This window comes from Oncorhynchus gorbuscha, linkage group LG22 (assembly GCF_021184085.1).
Source record: "Oncorhynchus gorbuscha isolate QuinsamMale2020 ecotype Even-year linkage group LG22, OgorEven_v1.0, whole genome shotgun sequence".
Classification (NCBI taxonomy): domain Eukaryota; kingdom Metazoa; phylum Chordata; class Actinopteri; order Salmoniformes; family Salmonidae; genus Oncorhynchus; species Oncorhynchus gorbuscha.
The window spans coordinates 3,794,612-3,820,750 of NC_060194.1; the positions used below are offsets into that span (position 1 = coordinate 3,794,612).

Sequence of the window (26,139 nt, forward strand, 5' to 3'; positions counted from 1 at the left end):
CTAACATAACATAGCAGGTGAAAAAAACTGTTGGGGGAGGTTACAGTGTTTTCCACAAGGACATACAGTACTAGTCAACAGTTGACACATCTACTCATTCAAGGGTTTTCTTTATTTTTACTATTTTCTACATTGTAGAATAGTAGTGAATACATCAAAACTATGAAATAACACATATGGAATCATGTAGTAACCAAAAAAAGTGTTCGACAAATCAAAATATATTTTATATTTGAGATTCTTCAAAGTAGCCACCCTTTGCCTTGATGACAGCTTTGCACCCTCTTGGCATTCTCTCAACCAGCTTCATGAGGTAGTCACCTGGAATCCATTTCAATTAACAGGTGTGCCTTGTTAAAAGTTCATTTGTGGAATTTCTTTCCTTCTTAATGCGTTTGAGCCAATCATTTGTGTTGTGACAAGGTAGGGGTGGTATACAGAAGATAGTATTTGGTAAAAGGCCAAGTATATATCATAGAAAAAACAGCTCAAATAAGCAAAGAGAAACAACAGTCCATCATTACTTTAAGACAAGAAGATCAGTCAATCTGGAACATTTCAAGTACTTTGAATGATTCTTCAAGTGCAGTCACAAAAACCATCAAAGAGCTATGATGTAACTGCCACAGAAAGGAAGACCCAGAGTTAACTCTGCTGCAGTGAATAAGTATATTAGATTTAACAAACACATGTCAACATCAACTGTTCAGAAGAGACTGCGTGAATCAGGCCTTCATGGTCAAATTGCTGCAAAGAAACCACTACTAAAGGACACCAATAAGAAGAAGAGACTTGTTTTGGCCAAGAAACATGAGCAACGAACAAACGAGTCGGGAAATCTGTCCTTTTTTGCAATTTGCAATGTTTGGTTCTAACCGCCATGTCTTTGTGAGACACAGATTAGGTGAATGGATGATCTTCTCATGTGTGGTTCCCATGGGGTAGCATGGAGGGCCAGGTGTGATGGTGTGGGGGTGCTTTGCTGGTGACACTGTGTGATTTATTTAGTACTCAAGGCACACTTAACCAGCATGGCTACCACAGCATTCTGCAGCGATGCGCCATCCCATCTGGTTTGTGCTTAGTGAGACTATAATTTGTTTTCAAAGGGACAATGACTCTGACGAAGGCCATGTGGCCGATACGTACGCTTATTAAAGATCAATGATCAAGAGCAGTGTGCAGGTTTCCTTTATCTTGTTCAACTGTTACCATGCACCTGCAAAAAAGATAGAATTTTGAACAGGATAATGACCCAAAACACAACTCCAGGCTGTGTAAGGGCTATTTGACCAAGGAGAGTAATGGAGTGATGCATCATGTGACCTGGCTTCCACAATCACCTTGACCTCAACCCAATTGACATGGTTTGGGATGAGTTGGACCGCAGAGTTAAGGAAAAGCAGCCAACAAGTGCTCAGCATATGTGGGAACTCCTTCAAGACTGTTGGAAAAATATTCCTCATGAAGTTGGTTGAGAGAATGCAAAGAGTGTGCAAAGCTGTCATCAAGGTGTCATGACTTGCCCTGTTGGGTGAGGATCATGTCAGACTCCCCCCACCAGTTTTATGACCGGTCGTAAATACCGTGTAGTAACTCTGCCTTTGGGTTTGGCAGGATTGAGGGAAAAGAAACCTTTGTTCAAAGGAGATTCCTCCCGCCAGAACGGTAATATCAAAAGGTTGAATAATGAAACAATAGTTCTGAAATCCAAAACAGTTGGAATGGTCCGTGGGTACTTAAAGAACAATCCTGTCGAATTCATTACTATAGGACTCGTGACAAAATTTACATTAGTCAAGAAAACGTAAGGATGGGAGTCCCCACATTGAAATGGCTACCACTCTATAGACCAAGCAGGAGGACGGTGTTGAACCGGACATCAAATGGTTAGACTCCACCAGAACAGCTACGTACAGCGCCAGCTGTACACATTGAAATGGTTAAGAAAACTAAAAGACTACACATTCACAGTCTGCAGCTGTATATGTAAAATAGTCTAGGAAACTCGACCGAAGACGAGAGGAGAACATTTCCCTATGAACAACCATTGGTACGTCTGACGTATCCATTATAACAGAGCTACACTACGAAAGACTTTAATCTCTGGTGGGCAAACCAGAGTCTTTCTGTCAGATTACTCCCCAGACGGATCAAGTGTTTTCAAGAGAGACAGCAAAGACATACACACGTAAATATGTACATTGCATGATTATTTAGTTAGTAAAAAAATAATTAAGACAATTTGTATATCGCTGAGGTTTTGTGCAGATAAAGGATTTTGCAACATTCAGAATGAGACTGATAGAAGGTAAATATGAATTAATGAATTGACTGTGACTGATGTAAGAGATATTTATATCTTTAGAGTTTAGTCGGGAGATAGTAATTCGTTAAATAACTTTTTCCAAATTACAATTAATTGCTACATGAGTAATTTAATCGCGTAATAACTTAACATGGTATGTAATAATTTGATGAAATAACAGTCAAACACATGACATAATGATGCCCCCGTGCGAGGAATCTAAGATAGAATGAGGCCTTCATGTTGCATTCAGCCTATATGAAATTGAAAAGCAGATTAAATGATACACCCAGATTATGTTGTCGACGGGAATTGTTGACGTGTGTGTTGCCATTTGAACAATACATAGAGGTTTCCTCCGTGTTGCTTCTCTGACATAGTCAGCGAAGGGTTAGTGATAAAATGTCTAGTGCCAGTACACAATCCAGCTAATTATATAAATTTGATAAATAGAGCGTTGGGCCAAACGTACTATTTCCGTCACTAACGCCTCAGGAACGAGTAGACTCGGTCAGTATTCATTTCTTGAGACATAATGGGCTGGCAATCAGATTTTTCCCAAATTTGATTAGACCAACGGTGTATTTCTTTGTTTACCGTGCGTTCCGGTAAAACAAATATCGCCGAAAGGGTCTGAACGTAAGACGTTATTAGTAAAACCGTTCCCTTGTTCAAGGAGATCCTATGTTGTGCTTGAAAGTGTACAAAGTAGGATTAGCTTGCATGAGATGCTAAAGCTAACAAAGCGAGAGCAGCCATTTTTTTCTATGTTCACACGGCAACACCGTGTGCCTTAGGAAACGAAAGATCTGCCTCCTTTATATTTCAGCTTTCTGCAATCAGTGACCCCTAAGGATGAAGAATCGGCAGTATTCTTTTTTTTTGAAGAATTATTTCTGTGACTACCAACGTTGTATCATGTTTGTAACAAGTGGTTACTTGTATATTATCCAACGAATTCCAACCGGATTGAATATCGTGTTCTCAGTATAGGTAAAATTGCAAGACTTCCCTTTTTTCAAATGGATCTTTTGAATAATATACAAATGGATTGGTTTCTACAAATGAGACAATTTAAACTTTTCCACATTAACCTGTTGAGTGTAGGGGGGCAGTATTTTCATTCTTTTGGATGAAAAACGTACCAATTTGAAACTGCCTATTTCTCAGGCCCAGAAACTAGAATATGCATACAAATTGTCAGATTAGGATAGAAAACAATCTAAAGTTTCCAGAACTGTCAAAATATCGTCTGAGTATAACAGAACGGATATTGCAGGTGAAAACCTGAGGAAAAATCAAACCAGGAAGTGGCTTCTATTTTGAAAGCTCCATATTCCATAGCCTGCCTTCGCTCTATTTAAAGGGATATCAACCAGATTCCTTTTCCTATCGCTTTCTCAAGATGTCAGTCTTTAGACATAGTTTCAGGCTTTTATTTTGAAAAATGAGCGAGAAAGATAACATTGCATCAGTGGATAGCTGGGTGTTCACATGAGTTTTGCTAGCGCAACAGAGTGGGGCAGCCATCGTCTCTCCCTCTCCTATTGAAAAAGTGATTGTCCCAGTTGATATATGATCGATTATGTATTTTAAAACAACCTGAGAATTGATTATAAAAAACGTTTGACATGTTTCTGTGGACATTACGGATACTATTCGGAATTTCCGTCTGCGATGTCGTGACGGCTCGAGCCTGTGGATTTCAGAACATAACGCGCAAAACAAATGGAGGTATTTTGGATCTAAATTGCACTTGTGATTTCATGAAAATTAAATATGTTTAGCAATTTTATCTGAATTTGGCAGGTGTTGATGACAATGATCCCGCTAACGGGATGGGGTGCGTCAAGACGTTTTAACCTAGTTACAGCATTGCTTTCAGGTTAATTAAAGTTTAATTACCAAATAATCTATACAGCTATACAGGTATGATTTAGCGTTAACATTGATTCAGCAAATAAATGTGCTTTTGCAAATTCATTCACATCTAACACCCACATTACCTACCCAGTATTGATGGTCATTAAATAGACTCAAATCATTTTTGCAGCTCCACATTTTTTTATAATGTGCAAGCTATCAGAAGGGGTGGTTCCGAGTCCCCTGCTAATTAGTGAACCATCACCCATTCAATTATTGATCACCGACCTCAGCAGCGATACAAACCCTAATAATGTCACTAGCGGAAAAACATGAAAAATCTACCATCGGGCGCAGTCATTGGTTCTCTCCACTTTAGCCCTTGTGTATCGCCATCAGAGATTGGCATCGGTCCAGTGCCGCAGTGCTCAGCAGAAGCACGTGCTAGAAATGGCTGATATGAAGGGACAGTTGGAGCGAACCGAATGACAAAAGCATGAAATGTAAACATTTTGCTGGCCAAGGAACTGTGTTTGAAAACAAAACAAGTAAAAGTAATTGCAAGAACGAGCACAAACTCTTCAACAAAATTGTTTCCTACAGAAACAACTAGATTTAGCCATAACTACATACTATAACTATGTGCGCTGAGAGTCGGGAAACAAGTTCAGGAAGTGAGTGTTTTAAGGAGACATCTTGCGACATCTTGACACATTCCATCAGCAAACCTGAGTGACCCTTCTTTTCATGATTTCGAGCCAGCAGTCTATGTGAATGAGGAACTTACATCCTCCTTGAAGTCGTGCAATACTGTAGATGAGATTCATTTCTCTTGCCCTTCGGACACTTCCATAAGCACTGCAGCTGTCTCAGCAAAAAAAGCATTGACGAGCAGAGTGTACTCTGCTTCCGATGATACATCCTCCGCTTTGTGTGGGACTGTCACTCCTTACAATGACACTAACGGTGTCAGTCCCGCAACTGACCCGATGACTCCCACTGGTCAAACACTTTACGATATCACAGACAGATATCCTCATCTCAGTTCGCAGGTACTGAAGAGATTGCCACACGCGGGCGCTGTGTTGACTTACAGGTCTCGACAGCCACTGAGTGTTTTGAAGCACAAACACCAGGAGATTTGGTTGAAAGATTACAGCCAATCTAATAACGTGACTGCTGACAACTCGTACATAGTGTCTGATCTTTTCGTTTGTGCCTCAGATACCAACACCAAGTGCTGGTGGGGGATCCCGAGACACTAGCCCAGACCCATGATGAGCCTTAACGAGGCCGGTGGGGGTCGAGACTACTTGCAACATTATACGAGGCTGCCAAAGCAGAAAACAAATCTAGTTGTAAGCTTCCCCATGAGAACAGAGGGGATCGGACAGGCCACTCAATGGGGATAACCTTAGTACACACCTAAGATATCACTGAGGTGTACCACACTGGCTGTAAAAGAAGTCCACTGGACTTTTCACCTCCCAAAACAAATGTTCCGGTAGGATAACATTTTGGAATGAATTGGTAGGATAACTGGTCCCCTTGGGTACCACTACCAATGCTAGCAACAGTCAGACCAGTCATAAGCAGTAAGAAGGTTAGAGACCTAACAATTCGAATTGCCATTGATAACAGCGACAGAGGAGGTAGTAGTCACTCAAATTGCAACACGTGGAAGGGAGTCTCCAAAATACTCTTCTGATGTTTAACACACACATGCCACTAATAAATAGAACCCTCCAATCTGGAGGAAGGTTATTAGAAGTCATGAACCATGAGCTCACTGCGTACGACTGGTTCAGTGCCTAGAGTACTTCCGTTGCTAACATTGAACCTATTTGGTTAACTTTAGCTAGCTATGACAATCAGTTTGTATTGCTAGTACTCTATGGATTGGGATTATGTTGGTTCATTGTTTAGCCAGCTAGCTGCATGTCTAAACAAAATACCCGAAGTTAAAGCTTACTGTTCGCTAGCTAGCTGACATCAGATGGCTGGCTCGCTAGCTAACTTTACGTTTATGATCTGTGTATAGTATGCCATGTCGCATTTCTAGTTATAGCCTAATGTTAGCTAGCTAAAGACTCAGATGAGTACGTGACCCATCAAGTTAGCCAGGTGTGTCTGACGGTGATTACGTTTATCATTGTATAATAATGCCAACATACTTGTATCTGGAATTTGTCTTTCAGCATCAGTAGAACAAGCCTGACTATCCTCCACCAGTAGTACAAGGAGAATGGTCTAATGCCTCCCATCAGAAAGAGAGCTGGACCGAGCAAGCACAGGTTACACCTGAAGCGTAAGGACTTGCAGCGAGTGGTGAACTTCAACAACTATGCAGAGGATAATGCAAGTGTTACCAGGACGCCACCCAGGACACAAACATTTTGGTGGAAAGCTGCTGCCATCTCATGATGACAAAAGCAGCAGTGTGGCGTCTCTACAAGGAATCAATGACAACACTTGGTATGTAAAGCATTAACACGTTTTGATTATTTAATGGACCTCCAACATGATTAGCACCACTTTTATTGATCTCACATTATTTCTGTATTTTCCAGAGGTACGTGTAGTTGTGTGTTCCTCTAGTTTACAAGATGATGTTTCTGTATGCAGTGCTGCTCTTCTGCACATTGTAGGTAAGTGAGTGCTGCTGCTCTGCACATTGTAGGTAAGTGAAACTTGCCTGATAATGTTGCATAAAGAAATATTACGTTTCATGTTACATTTTCTTTTCATTAACTTATCTTTATGTTTTTTTGTGGTTTGCAGGTGCACTACCCTTCTGACCCTATGCAGCCAGGCCCCATCTACTTTTTAACCCCTCGCAAGTATGCCTTGTTTGGTTTCTGCTGTGAAGGAAAACCACAACAAGTCAACTACTTGATTGATGAAGACATGTCATCCAGCAAAGGCAGCAGCGGTTTCAAGTTTGCCCAGGAGGACAGCACTGTGACAGGGGTCAACATCCCACAGCTGGTTGGACTGGAGGATGGTACAGTGCTGGTGGAAAGTAATGGCTGGCAACAACACCTGACTCCGTAATTCAGGCCGCTGCCACAGATCAAGCAATACCACTTAAAATTTAAGTGATCAATTTAACCATTTGGCTGTACCGTTTACACCTTCTGTAGATACCCATTCACTTAGCAAGATGTGGCCAGTGGTGTAAAGTACTTAAATAAAAATACTTGAAAGTACTACTTCTAGTTTTTTTTGGGGGGGGGGGTATCTGTACTTTACTATTGATATGTTTTGCATCTTTTACTACACTACATTCCAAAATAAAATAAATGTTCTTATTACTCCATACATTTTCCCTGACACCCAAATGTACAAAGATATATTTTGATGAAATTGTTCAATTCGCACACTTATCAAGAGTACATCCCTACTGCATCTGATCTGTTAAGACTCACTAAACACAAATGCTTAGTTTGTAAATTATGTCTGAGTGTTGGAGTGTGCCCCGGGCTAACCATCAATAAAAAAAATTAATTGTGCCTTCTGGTTTGCTTAATATAAGTAATTTGAAATGATTTATACTTTTACTTTCTAGAAATTCCATTTACTTTTGATTCTTAAGTATTTTTAAACCAAAATACTTTGACTTTTACTCAAGTAGGGCGACTTTTACTTTTACTTGAGTCATTTTCTATTAAGGCATCTTTAGTTTTACTCAAGTATGACAATGTAGTACTTTTTCCACCACTGGAAGTGGCTGGGGGTTATATAACTTCTTTCATATGATCCATCAACTTAGACAAGTGTGTCTAGAGAAAGTGTCATCTAATATTTATAACGTGTTTTTGTTTGTACAGTTTCTGTTTACCTGGAATGTTTACTTATTGTAGGCTACTACCACTTTTAGTCTTAATCTTCAGGACACTACTCACTGTTTAGTACATGACCTCACATGTGAATCCTTAAAGAGCTGGGTGGGGCTGGCTTAAGAGGGTGTGAACAATGCTGAATGGGCGGGGCTAAAGGCTTAAGAGGGTGTGAACAATGCTGAATGGGTGTGGCTAAGGCTTAAGAGGGTGTGAACAATGCTGAATGGGTGGGGCTAAAGGCTTAAGAGGGTGTGAACAATGCTGAACGGGTGTAGAAAAAGCAGAGCTATGAAGTAGGTACCAAAATATTCAAAGGCCATTTTCTCAAAAGTGAGTTTACAAGTTTGTCAACTTTCTAAGCAGAATTAATTTCCAATTGTTCCTCAACTGAAGTGTATGATATACCATTTTGTAGCTCCGAGTCTATACTTTTATCCAATGTAAAAAACACAATTTCAAATGTTTCTACATAAGACCAATTTGAGCCGGTCATTTCAAATTCCTTATATTAAGCAAACCAGACGGCACAATTTTCTTTTTATTTTGACAGACACTCCAACATCAGTAGGGATGACCAGGGATGTGTGTGAATTGGACAATCTTGCTATCAAAATGTAACGAGTACTTTTGGATGTCAGGGAAAATGAATGGAGTAAAAAGTACTTTTAATTTCTTTTGTAATGTAGTGAAGTAAAAGTATAAGTTGGCAAAAATATGAATAGTAAAGTAAAGTACAGATACCCCCAAAGAATACTTTCAAGTATTTTTACTGTAGTACTCTACTCCACTGGCCACATCTTACTAAGAAAAATATCAATAACGATAATATCAGTGATAGACGAGGTAGTTATATGCATACCATCAGGGGTAAAGTGGCTGATCAACAGGATCAATTTCTTTAGCGTGTGTGTTTGAAGAATTGAATAGAGGCACTGCAGAATGTGCTGATGACCGTTCCGTCCGAACCACACATGAACAAGGGAATCTATATCCGGAGAGCTTGTTTCAATTCACCTCCCAAGTTTAGATAAGAAGAATAATCTCATACAATGCAATGAAAATGATATTCACCTCAAGTGCTGGTGCTGCTTGATCTGTTGTCAGTAGTTTATAGAATAAAACAGAAATGTTCAATTTACCCAAACTAAATTATAGTGAAGACCTCAAAACGATGAAATAACACATATGGAATCATGAAGTAACCAAAAAAGTGTTAAACAAATAAAAAAAATAAAAGGAACACTTAAACAACACAATGTAACTCCAAGTCAATCACACTTTGTGAAATCAAACTGTCTGAAGCAACACTGATTGACAATACATTTCCCATGCTGTTGTGCAAATGGAATAGACAACAGGTGGAAATTATAGGCAATTAGCAAGACATCCCCAATAAAGGAGTGGTTCTGCAGGTGGGGACCACCGACCACTTCTCAGTTCCTATGTTTCCTGGCTGATGTTTTGGTCACTTTTGAATGCTGGCGGTGCTTTCACTCTAGTGGTAGCATGAGACGGAGTCTACAACCCACACAAGTGGCTCAGGTAGTGCAGCTCATCCAGGATGGCACATCAATACGAGCTGTGTCAAGGTTTGCTGTGTCTGTCAGCGTAGTGTCCAGAGCATGGAGGCGCTACCAGGAAACAGGCCAGTACGTCAGGAGACGTGGAGGAGGCCGTAGGAGGGCAACAACCCAGCAGCAGGACCGCTACCTCCACCTTTGTGCAAGGAGGAGCACTGCCAGGGCCCTGCAAAATGACCTCCCGCAGGCCACAAATGTGCATGTGTCTGCTCAAATGGTCAGAAACAGACTCCATGAGGGTGGTACGAGGGCCCGATGTCCACAGGTGGGGGTTGTGCTTACAGCCCAACACAGTGCAGGACGTTTGGCATTTGCCAGAGAACACCAAAATTGGCAAATTCGCCACTGGCGCCCTGTGCTCTTCACAGATGAAAGCAGGTTCACACTGAGCACATGTGACAGACGTGACAGTCTGGAGACGCTGTGGAGAACGTTTTGCTGCCTGCAACATCCTCCAGCATGACCGGTTTGGCGTTGGGTCAGTCATGGTGTGGGGTGGCATTTCTTTGGGGGGCCGCACAGCCTTCCATGTGCTCGCCAGAGGTAGCCTGACTGCCATTAGGTACCGAGATGAGATCCTCAGACCCCTTGTGAGACCATATGCTGGTGCGGTTGGCCCTGGGTTCCTCCTAATGCAAGACAATGCTAGACCTCATGTGGCTGGAGTGTGTCAGCAGTTCCTGCAAGAGGAAGGCATTGATGCCATGGACTGGCCCGCCCGTTCCCCAGACCTGAATCCAATTGAGCACATCTGAGACATCATGTCTTGCTCCATCCACCAACGCCACGTTGCACCACAGACTGTCCAGGAGTTGGCGGATGCTTTAGTCCAGGTCTGGGAGGAGATCCCGCAGGAGACCATCGGCCACCTCATCAGGAGCATGCCCAGGCATTGTAGGGAGGTCATACAGGCACGTGGAGGCCACACACACACACACACACACACACACACACACACACACACACACACACACACACACACACACACACACACACACACACACAACTGAGCCTCATTTTTACTTGTTTTAAGGACATTACATCAAAGTTGGATCAGCCTGTAGTGTGGTTTTCCACTTTAGGTTTGAGTGTGACTCCAAATCCAGACCTCCATGGGTTGATAAATTTGATTTCCATTGATTATTTTTGTATGCTTTTGTTGTCAGCACATTCAACTATGTAAAGAAAAAAGTATTTAATAAGAATTTCATTCATTCAGATCTAGGATGTGTTATTTTAGTGTTCACTTTATTTTTTTGAGCAGTGTATATTTGAGATTTGAGATTCAAATAGCAACCCTTTGCTTTGATGACAGCTTTGCACACACTTGGCATTCTCTCAACCATCTTCCTGAGGTAGTCACCAGGAATGCATTTCAATTAACAGGTGTGCCTTGTTAATTTGTGGAATTTATTTCCTTCTTAATGCATTTGAGCAAATCAGTTGTGTTGTGACAAGGTAGGGGGGGTATACAGAAGATAGCTCAAGTCCATATTATGGCAAGAATAGCTCAAATAAGGAAAGAGAAACAACAGTCCATCATCACTTTAAGACATGAAGGTCAGTTAATACAGAACATTTCAAGAACTTTGAAAGTTTCTTCAAGTGGAATCGCAAAAACCATCAAGCGCTATGATGAAACTGGCTCTCATGAGGACCGCCACAGGAGAGGAAGACCCAGAGTTACCTCTGCTGCAGAGAATCAGTTCATTAGAGTTTTAACTGGCTCTCATGAGGACCGCCACAGGAGAGGAAGACCCAGAGTTACCTCTGCTGCAGAGAATCAGTTCATTAGAGTTTTAACTGGCTCTCATGAGGACCGCCACAGGAGAGGAAGACCGAGTTACCTCTACTGCAGAGGATAAGTTCATTCGAGTTATCAGCCTCAGAAATTGCAGCTCAAATAATTGCTTCACAGGGTTCAAGTAACAGACACATCTCAACATCAACTGTTCACAGGAGACTGTGTGAATCAGGGCTTCAGGGTTGAATTGCTGCAACAAAAACCATTACTAAAGAACACCAATAAGAAGAAGAGACTTGCTGGGGCCAAGAAACAAGCAATTTACATTAGACCAGTGGAAATTTGTCCTTTGGTCTGAAGACCAAATTGGAGATTAAAAAACCTCTCAATCAACGTCAACAAAACAAAGGAGATGATGGTGGTCTTCAGGAAACAGGAGAGGGAGCACGCCTCTATCCACATCGATGGGACAGCAGTGGAGAAGGTGGAGAGTTTAGTTCCTCAAGTGTGCACATCACGGACAAATCAAAATGGTCCACCCACAAACACAGTGTGGTCGAGAAGGCGCAACATCTGACCAATACAATTTGAAATGGACATAATGTTGATTTTAGACGTTTGCAAATTTCACGCATTTCGACGATCACTAATGTCATAATATTTTGGGTAAAGTAATAAAGTAGTTGAAATATTTTGGGTAAATTGTCATAAAACTGATATATAGAAATATGACAAAGTATGAAAATTCACATCATGAATTCGCTATGATATTTGTATATGGATTATGTACTGGACCATATCAAAACCAAAAGCATTCTGGGGTGGGGGGACACTACTACATTGTTCAGAATATCACCTAGACTGGAAAAGTGTGTTGTGTGCTTAAAATCCTCATATGAGGTCGGTAGGACACTTGCCTCGGTGGCAGCCGAGCTTCCCTTGAGGTCCCGGGAAACAAAGAGGTTGACGATAGGCCTGCTGATTCTCTGCATGGCCAGGATCAGGGCCAGGGGCCACCAGAAACTCAGCATCTTCTTGATGGTAGCGTCACCCTGCGGGCGATGGAGAAAGAGGGAGGGAGGCATGGGAGAAAGTGATGAGCATTCCCAAATGCAACTGTGCAATAAAGTAATTCCATTGTAACTAAAGTTCCATCATATGGTGGAATATTAAGTCATATTATATTGTAACTAAAGTTCTATCTCAGGGAACCCTGTGCATATTGCCACGTTACTGGTACCCTCAAATCAAATCACTCAATTTTATTTGTCACATACCTGTGTTAAGCTGATTTTATTGCAGGTGTAACGAAATGCTTGTGTTTCTAGCTCCAACAGTGCAGTACTATCTAACAAGTATACAGTATCTATTGTAGTTTAACTTCTTCGATATAGGGGGCGCTCTTTTAATTTTTGGATGAAAAACATTCCCGTTTTAAACAAGATATTTTCTCACGAAAAGATGCTCGACTATGCATATAATTGACAGCGTTGGAAAGAAAACTCTGAAGTTTCCAAAACTGCAAAGATATTGTCTGCGAGTGCCACAGAACTGATGTTACAGAAAAAACCCAGATAAAAATACAAATCAGGAAGTGCCCCATTTTTTGAAACCGCCTCATGGCAATGACTCCTTATTTGGCTGTGGAGGATCTAGGAGTCAGCTTACCTTTTCCACGTTTTCCCCAAGGTGTCTGCAGCATTGTGAAGTATTTGTAGGCATATCATTGGAAGATTGACCCTAAGAGACTACATTTACCAGGTGGTCGCTTGGTGTCCTCCGTTGCAATTATTGCGTAATCTCCAGCTGCAAGTACTTTTCCGTTTGCTACTGAGGAGAAACCCAACTGCCACGAAGGATTTATCATCGAATAGACATGTGAAAAACACCTTGAGGATGATTCTAAACAACGTTTGCCATGTTTGTCGATATTATGGAGTTAATTTGGAAAAAAGTTTGGCGTTGTAGTGAATTAATTTTTTTTTTTTTTCTTAGCCAAAAGTGATGAACAAAACGGAGCGATTTCTCCTACACAAATAATATTTTTGGAAAAAAATGAACATTTGCCATCTAACTGAGAGTCTCCTCATTGAAAATATCCGAAGTTCTTCAAAGGTAAATGATTTTATTTGAATGCTTTTCTTGTTTTTGTGAAAATGTTGCCTGCTGAATGCTAGGCTTAATGCTATGCTAGGCTATCAATACTCTTATACAAATGTTTGTGTAGCTTTGGTTGAAAAGCATATTTTGCAAATCTGAGATGACAGTGTTGTTAACCTGTTACTCCTACCCCATACTTTTTCAAACATTCTGTTAAAAATCGCGCAACATTTCAGCGCCCTGCTGCTCATGCCAGGAATATTGTATATGCATATGATTAGTATGTGTGGATAGAAAACACTCAGACGTTTATAAAACTGGTTAAATCACGGCTGTGACTATAACAGAACGTGCGTTTCATCGAAAAGCGCAGGAAAATCTGATCACTGAAAATGGAAATATATATCCATCCGCCACTTCAACCCATTGATAAAGGCAAACCACAATAAATGGGGCTGAGGATGCAATACCTACAGCTTCCACACGATGTCAACAGTCTTGTCATTTGCCTAGGCTTTGTTTCTTGGTCAAACGAAGAAGAGACAAGCCATTTGTTCAAGTCTCCGACCGGATATTTTGGTTGAGATTTACCCGGACATTATTTCCAGACGGACAGCTAAAGAATATACATCGCCTCGTGATCAATTTGGTCGCTTATTAACGTGTACTAATACCTAAAGTTGCATTACAAAAGTATTTCGAAGTGTTTTGTGAAAGTTTATCGTCGACTTTTTTAATTTAAAAAAATGACGTTACGTTATAAGATGCTATTTTTTCCGTTTATCACGCAGTCTTCATAGATCGATATCTAGGCTATATATGGACCGATTTAATCGAAAAAAAGACCCAATAGTGATTATGGGACATCTAGGAGTGCCAACAAAAAAGATGGTCAAAGGTAATGAATGTTTTATATTTTATTTTTGCGGTTTGTGTAGCGACGACTATGCTAATTATTTTGTTTACGTCCCCTGCGGGTCTTTTGGGGTGTTACTTGCTATCAGATAATAGCTTCTCATGCTTTCGCCGAAAAGCATTTTACGAATCTGACTTGGTGGATAGATTCACAACGAGTGTAGCTTTAATTCACTACCATGAATGTGTATTTTAATGACCGTTTGAGTTTTAACTAGTACTATTAGCATTTAGCGTAGCGCATTTGCATTTCCAGATGTCTAGATGGGACGCCTGCGTGTCAGGTAGGAGCAAGAGGTTAACAAAAGGCTAAGCTTGTGTTTCAATATTTATTTCATTTCATTTGCGATTTTCATGAATAGAAAAAGTTGCGTTATAGTTAAAGTATTTTTCTGTCGATTTCTTAGCCAAGCAGGATGAACAAACGTGACGTTTTTCGTCAAGGAACATTTGCTATCTAACTGGGAGTCTCCTGAGTGAAAGCATCTGAAGTTCTTCAAAGGTAAATGATTTAATTTGGTTGCTTTTCTTATTTTTGTGAAAATGTTGCCTGCTGCCAGCACAGCCTAGCATATCATTATGCAATGCTAAACTTACACAAATGCTTGTCTAGCTGAAAAGCATATTTTGAAAATCTGAGATGACAGTGTTGTTAACAAAAGGCTAAAGCTTGTGTTTGAATATATTTATTTCATTTCATTTGCGCTTTTCATGAATAGGAAACGTTGCGTTATGGTAATGTGCTTGAGGCTGTGATTACGCTCCCGGATACGGGATTTCTCGTCGCTAGAGGTTAAGATAGTGCCGACAGAGAGCGATGCCTCACTTCTAGTCCTTAGGAAACTTTGCAGCAATTAGTTTGTGTATGTATTATTTCTTACACTGTTAGCCCAGAAAATCTTAAGTGATATTACACACAGCCGGGAAGAACTATTGGATATCAGAGCGGCATCAACTGACCAGCACTACGACCAGGTTATGACTTTCTTGATGCGGATCCTTTGTCAGAACCACCCAGGGCATTTGAACTCATTCCAGAGGCTGACCAAAAAACAACACCACCAGAGAAGAGGTAGACAGAGCGGTCTTCTGGTTAGACTTCGGAGGTGGGCACACCACATGGCTGTCTCTGGATATGCTGTCAGAGTCGGTACAGCCACCTGGATTCTTTGTGAGTCGCGATGACAGGAAAAAATATCTCTCCGGGAAGAAGAAGGTCAGGGCTGTATGTTTCATTATTAATGACTCATGGTGTATTTGTAACAACATACAGGAACTCAAGTCCTTTTGTTCACCTGACCTAGAATTCCTCAAAATCAAATGCCGACTGTATTATCTCCCAAGGGAATTCTCCTTATAGTCACAGCCATGTATATCACCCCACAAGCAGATACCGCAACGGCCCTCAAGGAACTTCACTGGACATTATGCAAACTGGAAACCATATATCCTGAGTCTGTGTTTATTGTCGCTGGGGATTTTAACAAAGCAAATTAGAGAACAAGCTACCTAAATTCAATCAGCATACTGGCTGTAGTACTCGCTCTGGAAAAACTCTGGATCACTACTACTCTAACTTCCGCGATGCATACAAGGCCCTCCCGCGCCCTTATGGCAAATCTGACCATAGGAGATGTTGTACCTACTGTGACTATTAAAACCTACCCTAACCAGAAACCGTGGATAGATGGCGACATTTGCGCAAAACTGAAAGCACGGACCACCACATTTAACCATGGAAAGGTGACTGGGAATATGTCAGAATACAAACTGTGTAGTTATTCTCTCCGCAAGGCAATCAAACAAGCGAAATGTCAGTGTAGAGACAAAGTGGAGTCGCAATTCAACAGCTTAGACAAGAGAAGTACAGTGGTTCATCCTTTAAAAGTTGCAGCGTACTGCGGCGCAGCTTGCATGGTGCCGCAGAATTCTATGGCACATTATTTAAGTGTGAACCACTGGTACCATTAATGCTAGTTAGTGCTAGTTTGACCACCACAGGGCATCTTTGAGAAGCATTTGATAGCCTTCTATAGTGGCAATACTAGAGAATTTAAAACCTGTTTTTGTAAGTATATGGGTCTGATTTAAAGAAATGTTGCTTAAGATTATGGGGTTTCTATTCCAAGAAAAACAAAACACGCTGGGTTAGGCTGTCCTTGTAAAGAAGAATATGTTCATACATGACTTGCCTAGTTAAATAAAGGTTACACTAAGAGCATAACATTTCTACACCCCAATTTTCTAATTCTAGTCTAATCGATACCCAAATGGAAATTCAGTGAATCTCATTGATAAAACCTACACCACTTTTAACATCACATTACACTAGTGAGACTCATGTCGCCTACAGTATATCGAAAAATATGACGTGACTCTCCGCCAATAATTACATATGGAGGATATTTCTGTAATTCAGTGATATTTATTCCCATAGTAATTCGTTATGGATCCATAACTAAATAAACATTGAGTATTTTTATCAGTATTTTATTAATGAAAGCATAAAGATGCCATTGTTAGTTACATTGGTTTAGATTGAACAGGCAGACTGGCACTAAGAACAGAACAGCAGGAATGTTTCCCTAGTCAGCTCCATTATTAGTTACATTGGTTTATTTTGAACGTGCAGACTGGCACTAAGAACAGTGGGAACGTTTCCCTAGTCAGCTCCATTATTAGTTACATTGGTTTAGTTTGAACGTGCAGACTGGCACTAAGAACAGTGGGAACGTTTCCCTAGTCAGCTCCATTATTAGTTACATTGGTTTAGTTTGAACGTGCAGACTGGCACTAAGAACAGTGGGAACGTTTCCCTAGTCAGCTCCATTATTAGTTACATTGTTTTAGTTTGAACAGGCAGACTGGCACTAAGAACAGAACAGTGGGAACGTTTCCCTAGTCAGCTCCATTATTAGTGCGATGCCCCTTAAAGTGTTGCCAGTGTGGCGGGGAGGGAATCCGCCCCCTCCCCTCCCTCCCTTCCACATGGTCTTAGGTCGGTCTTCTGTGCACAGCTCTGCGGCCCATCCCGTGCCCCCTGCCCTCATGCCTTGAACCTTGCGTGCTCCAGTGGATACAGCTGGACAACTGCAAGGCAATCTCATTGTGAGCCATGAACAATATAATATATGCCATTTAGCAGACGCTTTTATCCAAAGCGACTTACAGTCATGTGTGCATACATTCTACGTATGGGTGGTCCCGGGGATCGAACCCACTACCCTGGCGTTACAAGCGCCATGCTCTACCAACTGAGCTACAGAAGGACCACAATATGACCAGTATATATTGTTCTGCTAATAACAGGGTTATATAACAAACATATTTAATTGCTCCCTATCCCAGTACCCAAGAAAGCAAAGGTAACTGAACTAAATGATTATCTGTCATCATGAAGTGCTTTGAGAGACTAGTCAAGGATCATATCACCTCCACCTTACCTGTCACCCTAGACCCACTTCAACATGCTTACTGCCCCAATAGGTCCACAGACGATGCAATCGCCATAACACTGCACACTGCTCTATCCCATCTGGACAAGAGGAATACCTATATAAAAGAATGCTGTTCAATGACTATAGCTCAGCATACAACACCATAGTACCCTCCAAGCTCATCATCAAGCTCGATGCTCTGGGTCTCAACCCCGCCCTGTGCAATTGGGTCCAGGACTTCTTGACGGGCCGCCCCAAACTTCGCTGATTCTCAACACTGGGGCCCCACAAGGATGGGTGCTCAGCTCCCTCGTGTACACCATGTTCACCCATGACTGCCTGGCCATGCACGCCTTCAACTCAATCATCAAGTTTGCAGACAACACAACAGTAGTAGGCTTGATTACCAACAACAAGACGACCTAAAGGAAGGAGATGAGGGCCCTCGGAGCTGTTTCCTTTGAAGATGTTGATATGATTTTGGTAATCGGAATGACTTGGAATCTTATTGTTGTGTTTTTTTAGATACACACACATCATTCAGACATTCGTGTTACTGTCGACAATAAAAAGTCCTCAGAAACATGCGTATTCTCCCTTCGGACGATGATAACCCTCTGACCTGAGTGGGTGCAGAGTCCAGATGCGCATTTCCAAGCGCTCTGATTGGTTGGGAATGGCAGGGCGATGATAGGTGAGGGATAATTAAGGTAGGATGAGCAGCCAAACTAACGAGACTTAAGGGACTGTGAGGAGAAGTTAAGTAGTGAGGAGAGGAGCAGGACGGCATTTTTTACTATTCTATTCTATCCTTCCATTTTAATTTACCTTGGGGATTATAAAAGTCATATTAAAATTAATTGGATATTCTACTAATTATATCACTGATGAACCAACAGTCAATGAACTGAATGACCCGCTGTTTATAATGTGTCACTGCTGTCACACCCTGGCCATAGAGGCTTTTATTCTCTATTTTGGTTAGGCCAGGGTGTGACTAGGGTGGGCATTCTAGTTTCTTTATTTCTATGTTTTCTATTTCTGTGTGTTTGGCCGGGTGTGGTTCTCAAAGTCTCAAATTCTCAAAGTCTATCGTTGTCTCTGATTGAGAATCATACTTAGGCAGCTTTTTCCCACCTGTGTTTTGTGGGTAGTTTTGTTTCACCAGACTGTTTTGTTCCACTTTGTTATTTTGTTTCAGTGTTCAGTTTGAATAAATAATCATGAACACGTACAACGCTGTTCTTTGGTCCTCTTCTTCAGACGAGCATTACAGAACTACCCACCATCATAGGACCAAGCAGCATGGTAAGGGGGACTGGACATGGGAGGACATCCTGGACGGCAAAGGATCCTACACCTGGGAGGAGATCCTGGCCGGAAAAGATCACCTGCAATGGGAGCAGCTCGAAGCAGCAAGGAAGGCAGAGGCAGCTGGGCCAAGGATTACACCAGGACAAGGCTGGCACTAAAGACCGGGAGGCCACTCCCAAATTTTTGGAGGAAGGAGGCACACAGGGAGATTGGCTGAACCAAGTTGGAGACCTGAGCCAACTCCCCGTGCTTACCATGGCAGGCGTCATACTGGTCAGGCTCCGGGTTATGCGGTGCACCGGGTTATACGCGTTCTTAGCCAGGTGCGCTACATCCCAGCTCCCCGCATCTGCCGGGCTAGGTTGAGCATCCAGCCAGGAGGGATTGTGCCTGCCCTGCTCTCCAGACCTCCAGTACGTCTCAGGGTATCCTGCGCCGGCTCTTAGCTCGAGACCCCCAGTGTGCCTCCAAGGCCCTGTGTATCCGGTGCCTCTGCCAAGGACAGGGCCTCCAGTCCCTCCAGCCTGGTGAGTCCAGTTTCTCAACAGTCCGTGGGTAGTTTTGTGGGTAGTTTTGTGGGTAGTTGTTTTGTTCCACTTTGTTATTTGAACATGTACGACGCTGCGCTTTGGTCCTCTTCATCAGATGAGCGTATCAACTGCCTTCAATCACACCCATAGAGCATCGACATGCAATGTGACTTACTGTAAAGATTTTTAACAGATCATGCATCCTCAGGTAGTTAATTTATATGGAAGCTCTACACTGTTAACTTTGACACCTGGGGTGTGTTCAGTGAGGTGAAATGTTCAGAATGTTTTAGATTGAAATGTAACACAGAGTTGACACAATTCACAATTCTACATAAAGGATAATCATATGTTCTACACAAAGCATTTCTAACATCCAAACAGACCACTGTAGAAATAATAATAATATCCTGACCCCCATCTGACCTGAGATAACCTACACCCACTCCAGGCCCGCTGGACTCTGGGATGTTGTTCTACACAAAGCATTTCTAACATCCAAACAGACCACTGTAGAAATATAAAGTTAATCTCCTGACCCCATCTGACCTGAGATAACCTACCCCCACTTCAGGCCCGCTGGACTCTGGGATGTTGTCGTGGATGTTGCGGTAGTAACCCAGTCCTACAATAGTGAAGCGCACCAGGGCCCCCATGTAGAGGGACAAGATGGGGATCAACATAGGCTCCAGACACTCCAAATGACTGTGAAGCAAGATGGCCACAAAGACAATCTGGAGGGAAAGATGGATAGAGAGAGAGGGAGGATGGCAGGAAGTGAATGAAGAAAGAAGAGGCAGATCAAATGTTGGTGTGGTTTTAAGAGGAAGGCAGACATGTTGACATGTCCTAACCAGAGAATCAGAATGACACATTCACTTTTGATCACTGTACAACTTCTCTAAGCCATCTCAAGTAGAATGATCTGCTAATATAAGTCCTTAATTTTAAGTTGCAATGATAAAATAAGGATTTTTTATACTTGAGGCACACAGTCAAGCAAATGCAAATCGTAAAAACAAAAATACTACTAGATTGCACAATGCAGTACAAAATTAACTAATGCCCATACTTCTCCCTATAGTCTGCTTTGCACCCTCCTGAATCACTATGACAATATGTATATCAAATGCAATTCATGAATAGACCCATTGATAACTGATTCTTACCTGAGCTATGACATCAGAGACGGAGGCACAGCCCACTAATAGGCTGTGTTTGTGCTTCAGTAGAATACCGGCATGTGTCCAGGCCTGAAACAGAGGACAAACAGCCCAGTTATCTATTTCAATAGGGACAGCTACAATTAATTTGATGCATTATTATATACTGTAACAACAATGACAAACATTGTATTATTTGCAACAAGTAGTCAACGAATAGCTGTAGGAGCCGATATTCACTAACTTGTCCACTAACAATGCAAGACAACTAGACTCCTTTCAAACTAGACTCATCATAATGTGCTTGCTTGCTTCAAGAATTACTAAATTTCTAGCTAAAAACACTCAAAACATAGGGGCTGTTGTTTGAATTTAGGCTAAGTGAGGGTAAGTCATTTCCACAAAGGGCCTGCGTTTTACATGTAGTTCCTATTTTGTGTGTGTGCTTGGTTTACCTTCAATGGTCCAATGCAGCTGTTTTTATCGCAATATCAAATAATTTCTGGTTAACAATTAAGTACCTTACTGTGATTGTTTTCCATTAAAATGAGCAATTTCTCAAGGAATTAGGACTGTCTGGGAGCGGTAATGTCACCAGTCAGGCCAAAACTCCATCCCACAAAAACAGGCTGAAATTTCAGGCGTTTTTTTCCAAACAGCTCTTACACTAAAAGGTGTTCCTAATGTTCTGTACACTCAGTGTATATAAAACACTGAGTGGGTCTTTAACAATGGAACATTATTTGCCTTTCTGACTATTTTTTTCTATAATATAAAACAGCACAGCCACAAACAAAGCAATGCATATAAATAACAAAACACAAACAAATTAACCAATTTGCAAAAAACATTCTTTTTGATTTTGTTGCCTCAACTTTGTTGTTCTTTAAGTGTGGCATTCCATTTTGAATATTCACAAATACAGTAAGTAAACTGTTACTGTTTCACGTAGCATTTTTTCCCACAATGCAATATAATTTATGTACTCTACTGTATTCAGTTTATACAGTATGTACTTTTGATTAAACAGTAATACTCTGACATTTACAATATATATATATTTTTTTACAGTAGCACACAAACCAGAACACTTCATCCAGGGTTAAAGAAAAACAGAAATATATATATTAGTAAATAACTAATACTACATGGAAAAAGGAGATAACAGTACACAGACCTACACCTACACTGCTTTTAGATACATTGTATAGTGTAACACAGATATGCTAATTAAAAGCAGAAGTGGTTTTAAGATATATTGTGTATATATAATGCATATTTTATCTAGGTCGCACGTTCTCAGCGATAGGTCGGAATGTCAAAACAAAAACACCACCTCTGTCAAGCACTTCCCAAGCCAGAGACTAAACGAGTAGGCTGAAGTTGCCCCTGGGCGCTGATCTTGGGTCAGTTTAGCATTTCACCCACTAATGATTAAGATTAGGATTGGGAGAAGGAAAGGTGTTCCTAGATCTGTACTTCGGGGAAACCCCAGAGCATTCTGAGTAATAGGTCATAATGTCAGAACACCGCCTCTGTCGCGCATTTCCCAAGCTAATAAGGGAACTAGAATCCAGCGGGCCACAACTCACCATGGCATCGAGTAGCGGGAACACTGCCAAGTAGAGGAACGCCCGCCTGGTCTTGTTTCCGACAGAATCGTCCACATGATGGAGCTTATTGATGATGTAGTAGCCCAATTCTGTGTAGGCTAATGGGACAAGGAAATTGAGATAAATGTCAGAGCACTTCAGGGGCTTCAGTCATTAACAGACCAATGATTTATCGTCACTAGGGGAATAAAAAGGTTCCCCGAGAATGGTTTGCAGTCAGCTGAAAACAGGTTACTCAGGAATGTGCCAGCAGAGTGAGCGTTGCAGATATACACTAAGAAAATAGGTTTTTTTTAGGGAAGGGTCGTGGTTCTATATGTAACCATAATGACTCAAGTAACAGTTTGCTTGGTGTAAGGGAATTGTGCATTCTATGGTTATGTGCTTTACCGTATTCCTGCAGAACAGGCTGGTAATAATGATACATAGCACTTCAAACTGAGATCTAGCACTTTAACTGATATACAATATAAATGACATACAAGGACCATGGTCAAAAACTTGTTTTTAACTTGAATCGTTGTCAATTCTGCAAAGCAGGGCACCGCTGTTGAATGATTAAGAGAGAATGTGAAAATCCTTACTATAAGTGACCCTGCATTTAACACACTTTCTGCCCAGTCAGTTCTTGTGAGTATGACTAAGATAAGGGCAAAAGGCCAAATCATGCAACTCAAGGCACTCTTCTGCCCACTTTATCAACCTACAATGACAGCTATTTTGAGAAAACAATCACTTATATCTATTTGTTCACAAGAGTTAAGATAATTTGGTTTATTTTAAGGGCTTTACTTTCTTGAGTCTGTAGTTATGTCAGATATAGGTGTATGTTTTACAAGAGTCTGGTATAGTGGCAGCACTGCAGACTGAACCACATCCAGTATAGGCTACACCCTTGGCAGTTTGAGCCCTGCCTGTGCCAGTTTCCTGTCTGTTGCCTTCTTTCTGCTTCCACCCCCTCCACTTTCCCACTGTTCTTGAAATGCAGAACATAAATATTTGTGGCATCAATATGAGTCAGAAACATTTATTCTAGTGTCAGAATTGACTACATGGTGTAAATAGGATAATTTGAGTCAGTCATTTTCATCCTGAGATAATTAGAAATATGGGTATGTCCAGTGTTGCCAACTTAGTGCCTTTGTCGCTATATTTAGCGAGTATTCAGACCCTCCTAGCGACACTTTTTTTAAACGACGAGCAACAAATCTAACACCTTTTTCTGGTGTTATTGGAGACTTTAAGACCGACGTGAAAACACGTATGTTCTAACTCTTCTCAGCGAGCAGCGAGTGCTGCCGTGGGCCCCACCCCGTCCCAAAGCACTCACAGGTGTCCCAAAGCACTCACAGGTGTCCCAAAGCACTCACAGGTGTCCCAAAGCACTCACAGGTGTCCCAAAGCACTCACAGGTGTCCCAGTCCTCGCGCAGGAGATGTTCACCCCTCGTCCAGACTGCGAATGAATCACGCATGCGGGAAGCAGTCGCGGGCTGATCCCGTAAGCTTACATTCAGGGCAGGATGTAAATGTAAAAAACGCTAAAATTAAATTAGAAACTAAGTAATTCTGCCTCTTTTGGGTCACTTTTGCCAGTCCCAAGCCCAGATAAAGGAGGAGGGTTGGAATTGTGACATAACAAGAATGAACAGAAGAAAGTTCATTTGTAGTTCTAAACATATTTAGGGTGTTTTTTACTCACTTTTTGTCTCTCCCACGATGTTATTCCTCTCTCCTACAGGGTCCATCACAATTACATGCACCTGGCCAATTACGCAAATTAGGTGATGATGTCATTTAGCGACTTTTAGGGACAGCCAATAGCTACTTTCCTTACTGAGGAGTTGGCAACACTGTATGTCACGGAATGAAGGATACGCCACAGTTTGTGGGGGTTGGGTATGGATTACTTACGTGCCTACTTTTACCTATGATGGTCAATTGCCCACAGACAACACTGTGTATTAATGCCCCCTTGCTCAGAGCCATGTTGTAAAGTCTACAGCAGCAGTATTGGGTGCAATGCACATTCCACTCTGTAAATACGAGTAAAAATAGCCATTCATGAAGTTGTTCAATAATCTTTGGCAGAAGGCCAGATACAGATTAGTCTACATCTGACTCTAGCTACTACTTCTGCGGGCTGTCAAGCAGCAAAGTTGAGACTGGTGTGTTAATGAGTACGTTTTGGTTATAGCTAGCTAGTTAGCTACATTATTTGATAATGCTAGTGAGACAGGCAAGCTATGATACTGTGATGTAACTAGCTAAATATATAGCCTCTCACTAATGTGTAATGTGATATGTCAGAGAGAAGAAGACTTGCATAGCTAATGTTATACCTGATGCCAGGTTTGATAGGATGCAATGTTAGCCAGCTTGCTATCGATAAGGTTTAAACTCGAACTGGCTCGCTAGCTTAAATAATCAAGCAAACCTGATGACATGTTTGATTCATGTAGCCAGCTTGTTTCCAATAATGTTTAAACTCGAACTGGCTAGGTAAGATCCCTGCTTAGCTAACTATCTCAAATATTCAAGCAAACCTGACAAGAAGTTCAATGTAGCCAAGTTGTTTTCAATAATGTTTCAAGCTAGCTACTTAGGAAGCTAGGTGGTAGCTAGCTACCTAGCATTTGAGGTCTTTAGCTAACCCAAAACAACATTCCAACAACATTAGTGTATTTTCTAGGGCAAAAATAATGATGGCCTATCACTAGACAAGGATGCAGTGGCCAGACACCAGTCCTGTTTCAGAGTAATGGAGGACACTTGAATCAGGTTGGTCATATTTGATCTGGTCAAAGGTGAAAATACTATCACTTCTCTGTCCTGGAATTCACCTATCATAACCTCCATTGTTGATATTGTGTCTTGTATGTTGTATGGAGGTGCCTCCTTCCACAGTGCCGATGGTCTATCCTGGGCCTGAGTGAGTAATGTCAACCAATCAGTGCCATACTGGCACATGTCCCTTGTGAATCATAATCTCTGATTAGCTATGCTCAACCGTGTATTTACTGTTGGCTTCCATGACTGTATGGCGGCAGTCTTTCTCTCCCTCCCTCCCCCCGGTCTCTGTTATAGGAGCTTGGTCAGATCTGTAAGTTGGTGGACAGTATCTGGGACGAGAGGGGCCTGTGCCTGATCAATGCTGCCATGCCCATCAGGCGTTGGCAAACACCTCCGAAGGGACACAAGGTGATTACTATATAATAACACTACATCACAAGTGTTTAGAAACCCTGGCATGAGAAGAGTGCCATCCTCCTGCATCTCTCATCTGGCTGTAGTTATTGAACTCTGCCTGCTGGACCCATGGGTTGAGGCAAACTCTGTCATATCCAGGATGGATTGTCATGCACTCCACCCCTCCTGTCACCTGACTTCACGTGTCCATAACCTGTAATACATTACATAGATGGAAGGGACTTCAACAACCACTGGAGACTTGAAGACAGAGCCTCACCCAGAGAGCTGTGCATGTCAGTGTCTGGTTGGACAACCAAATCTTTAGAAATGTGCAAATAGAATGCCATGCTACACTGAAGAAAAATATGAATGCAACATTTTAAAATATTTTACAGAGTTAGTTCAAATCTGTCAAATGAAATACATTCATTAGGCACATATACCTTTAAAGCAAGGTAAGGGCGTGGTTCAGAAAACCAGTCAGTATCTGATGTGACCACCATTTGGCTAATGCAGTGTGACACATTCCCTTCACATAG

At 41.5% G+C, this 26,139-nt stretch overlaps 1 protein-coding gene across 5 annotated transcripts in view; it reads right to left on the reverse strand.

The window, feature by feature from the left end:
- Positions 1–26,139, reverse strand: part of ankhb (ANKH inorganic pyrophosphate transport regulator b) — a 90,756-nt gene that overhangs the window by 12,928 nt on the left and 51,689 nt on the right. For 4 of the 5 annotated variants that reach the window (XM_046322517.1, XM_046322519.1, XM_046322520.1 and 1 more), the window contains 4 exons: positions 22,389–22,507; positions 20,803–20,886; positions 20,197–20,367; positions 12,255–12,389 (listed from right to left, as the gene is read on the reverse strand). In XM_046322517.1, coding sequence (XP_046178473.1) covers positions 12,255–12,389; positions 20,197–20,367; positions 20,803–20,886; positions 22,389–22,507 — 509 coding nt within the window. Of the gene's footprint in view, positions 1–12,254; positions 12,390–20,196; positions 20,368–20,802; positions 20,887–22,388; positions 22,508–24,110; positions 24,172–26,139 lie in introns of those variants that run through there. The other variant, XM_046322521.1, reaches the window with a different exon arrangement.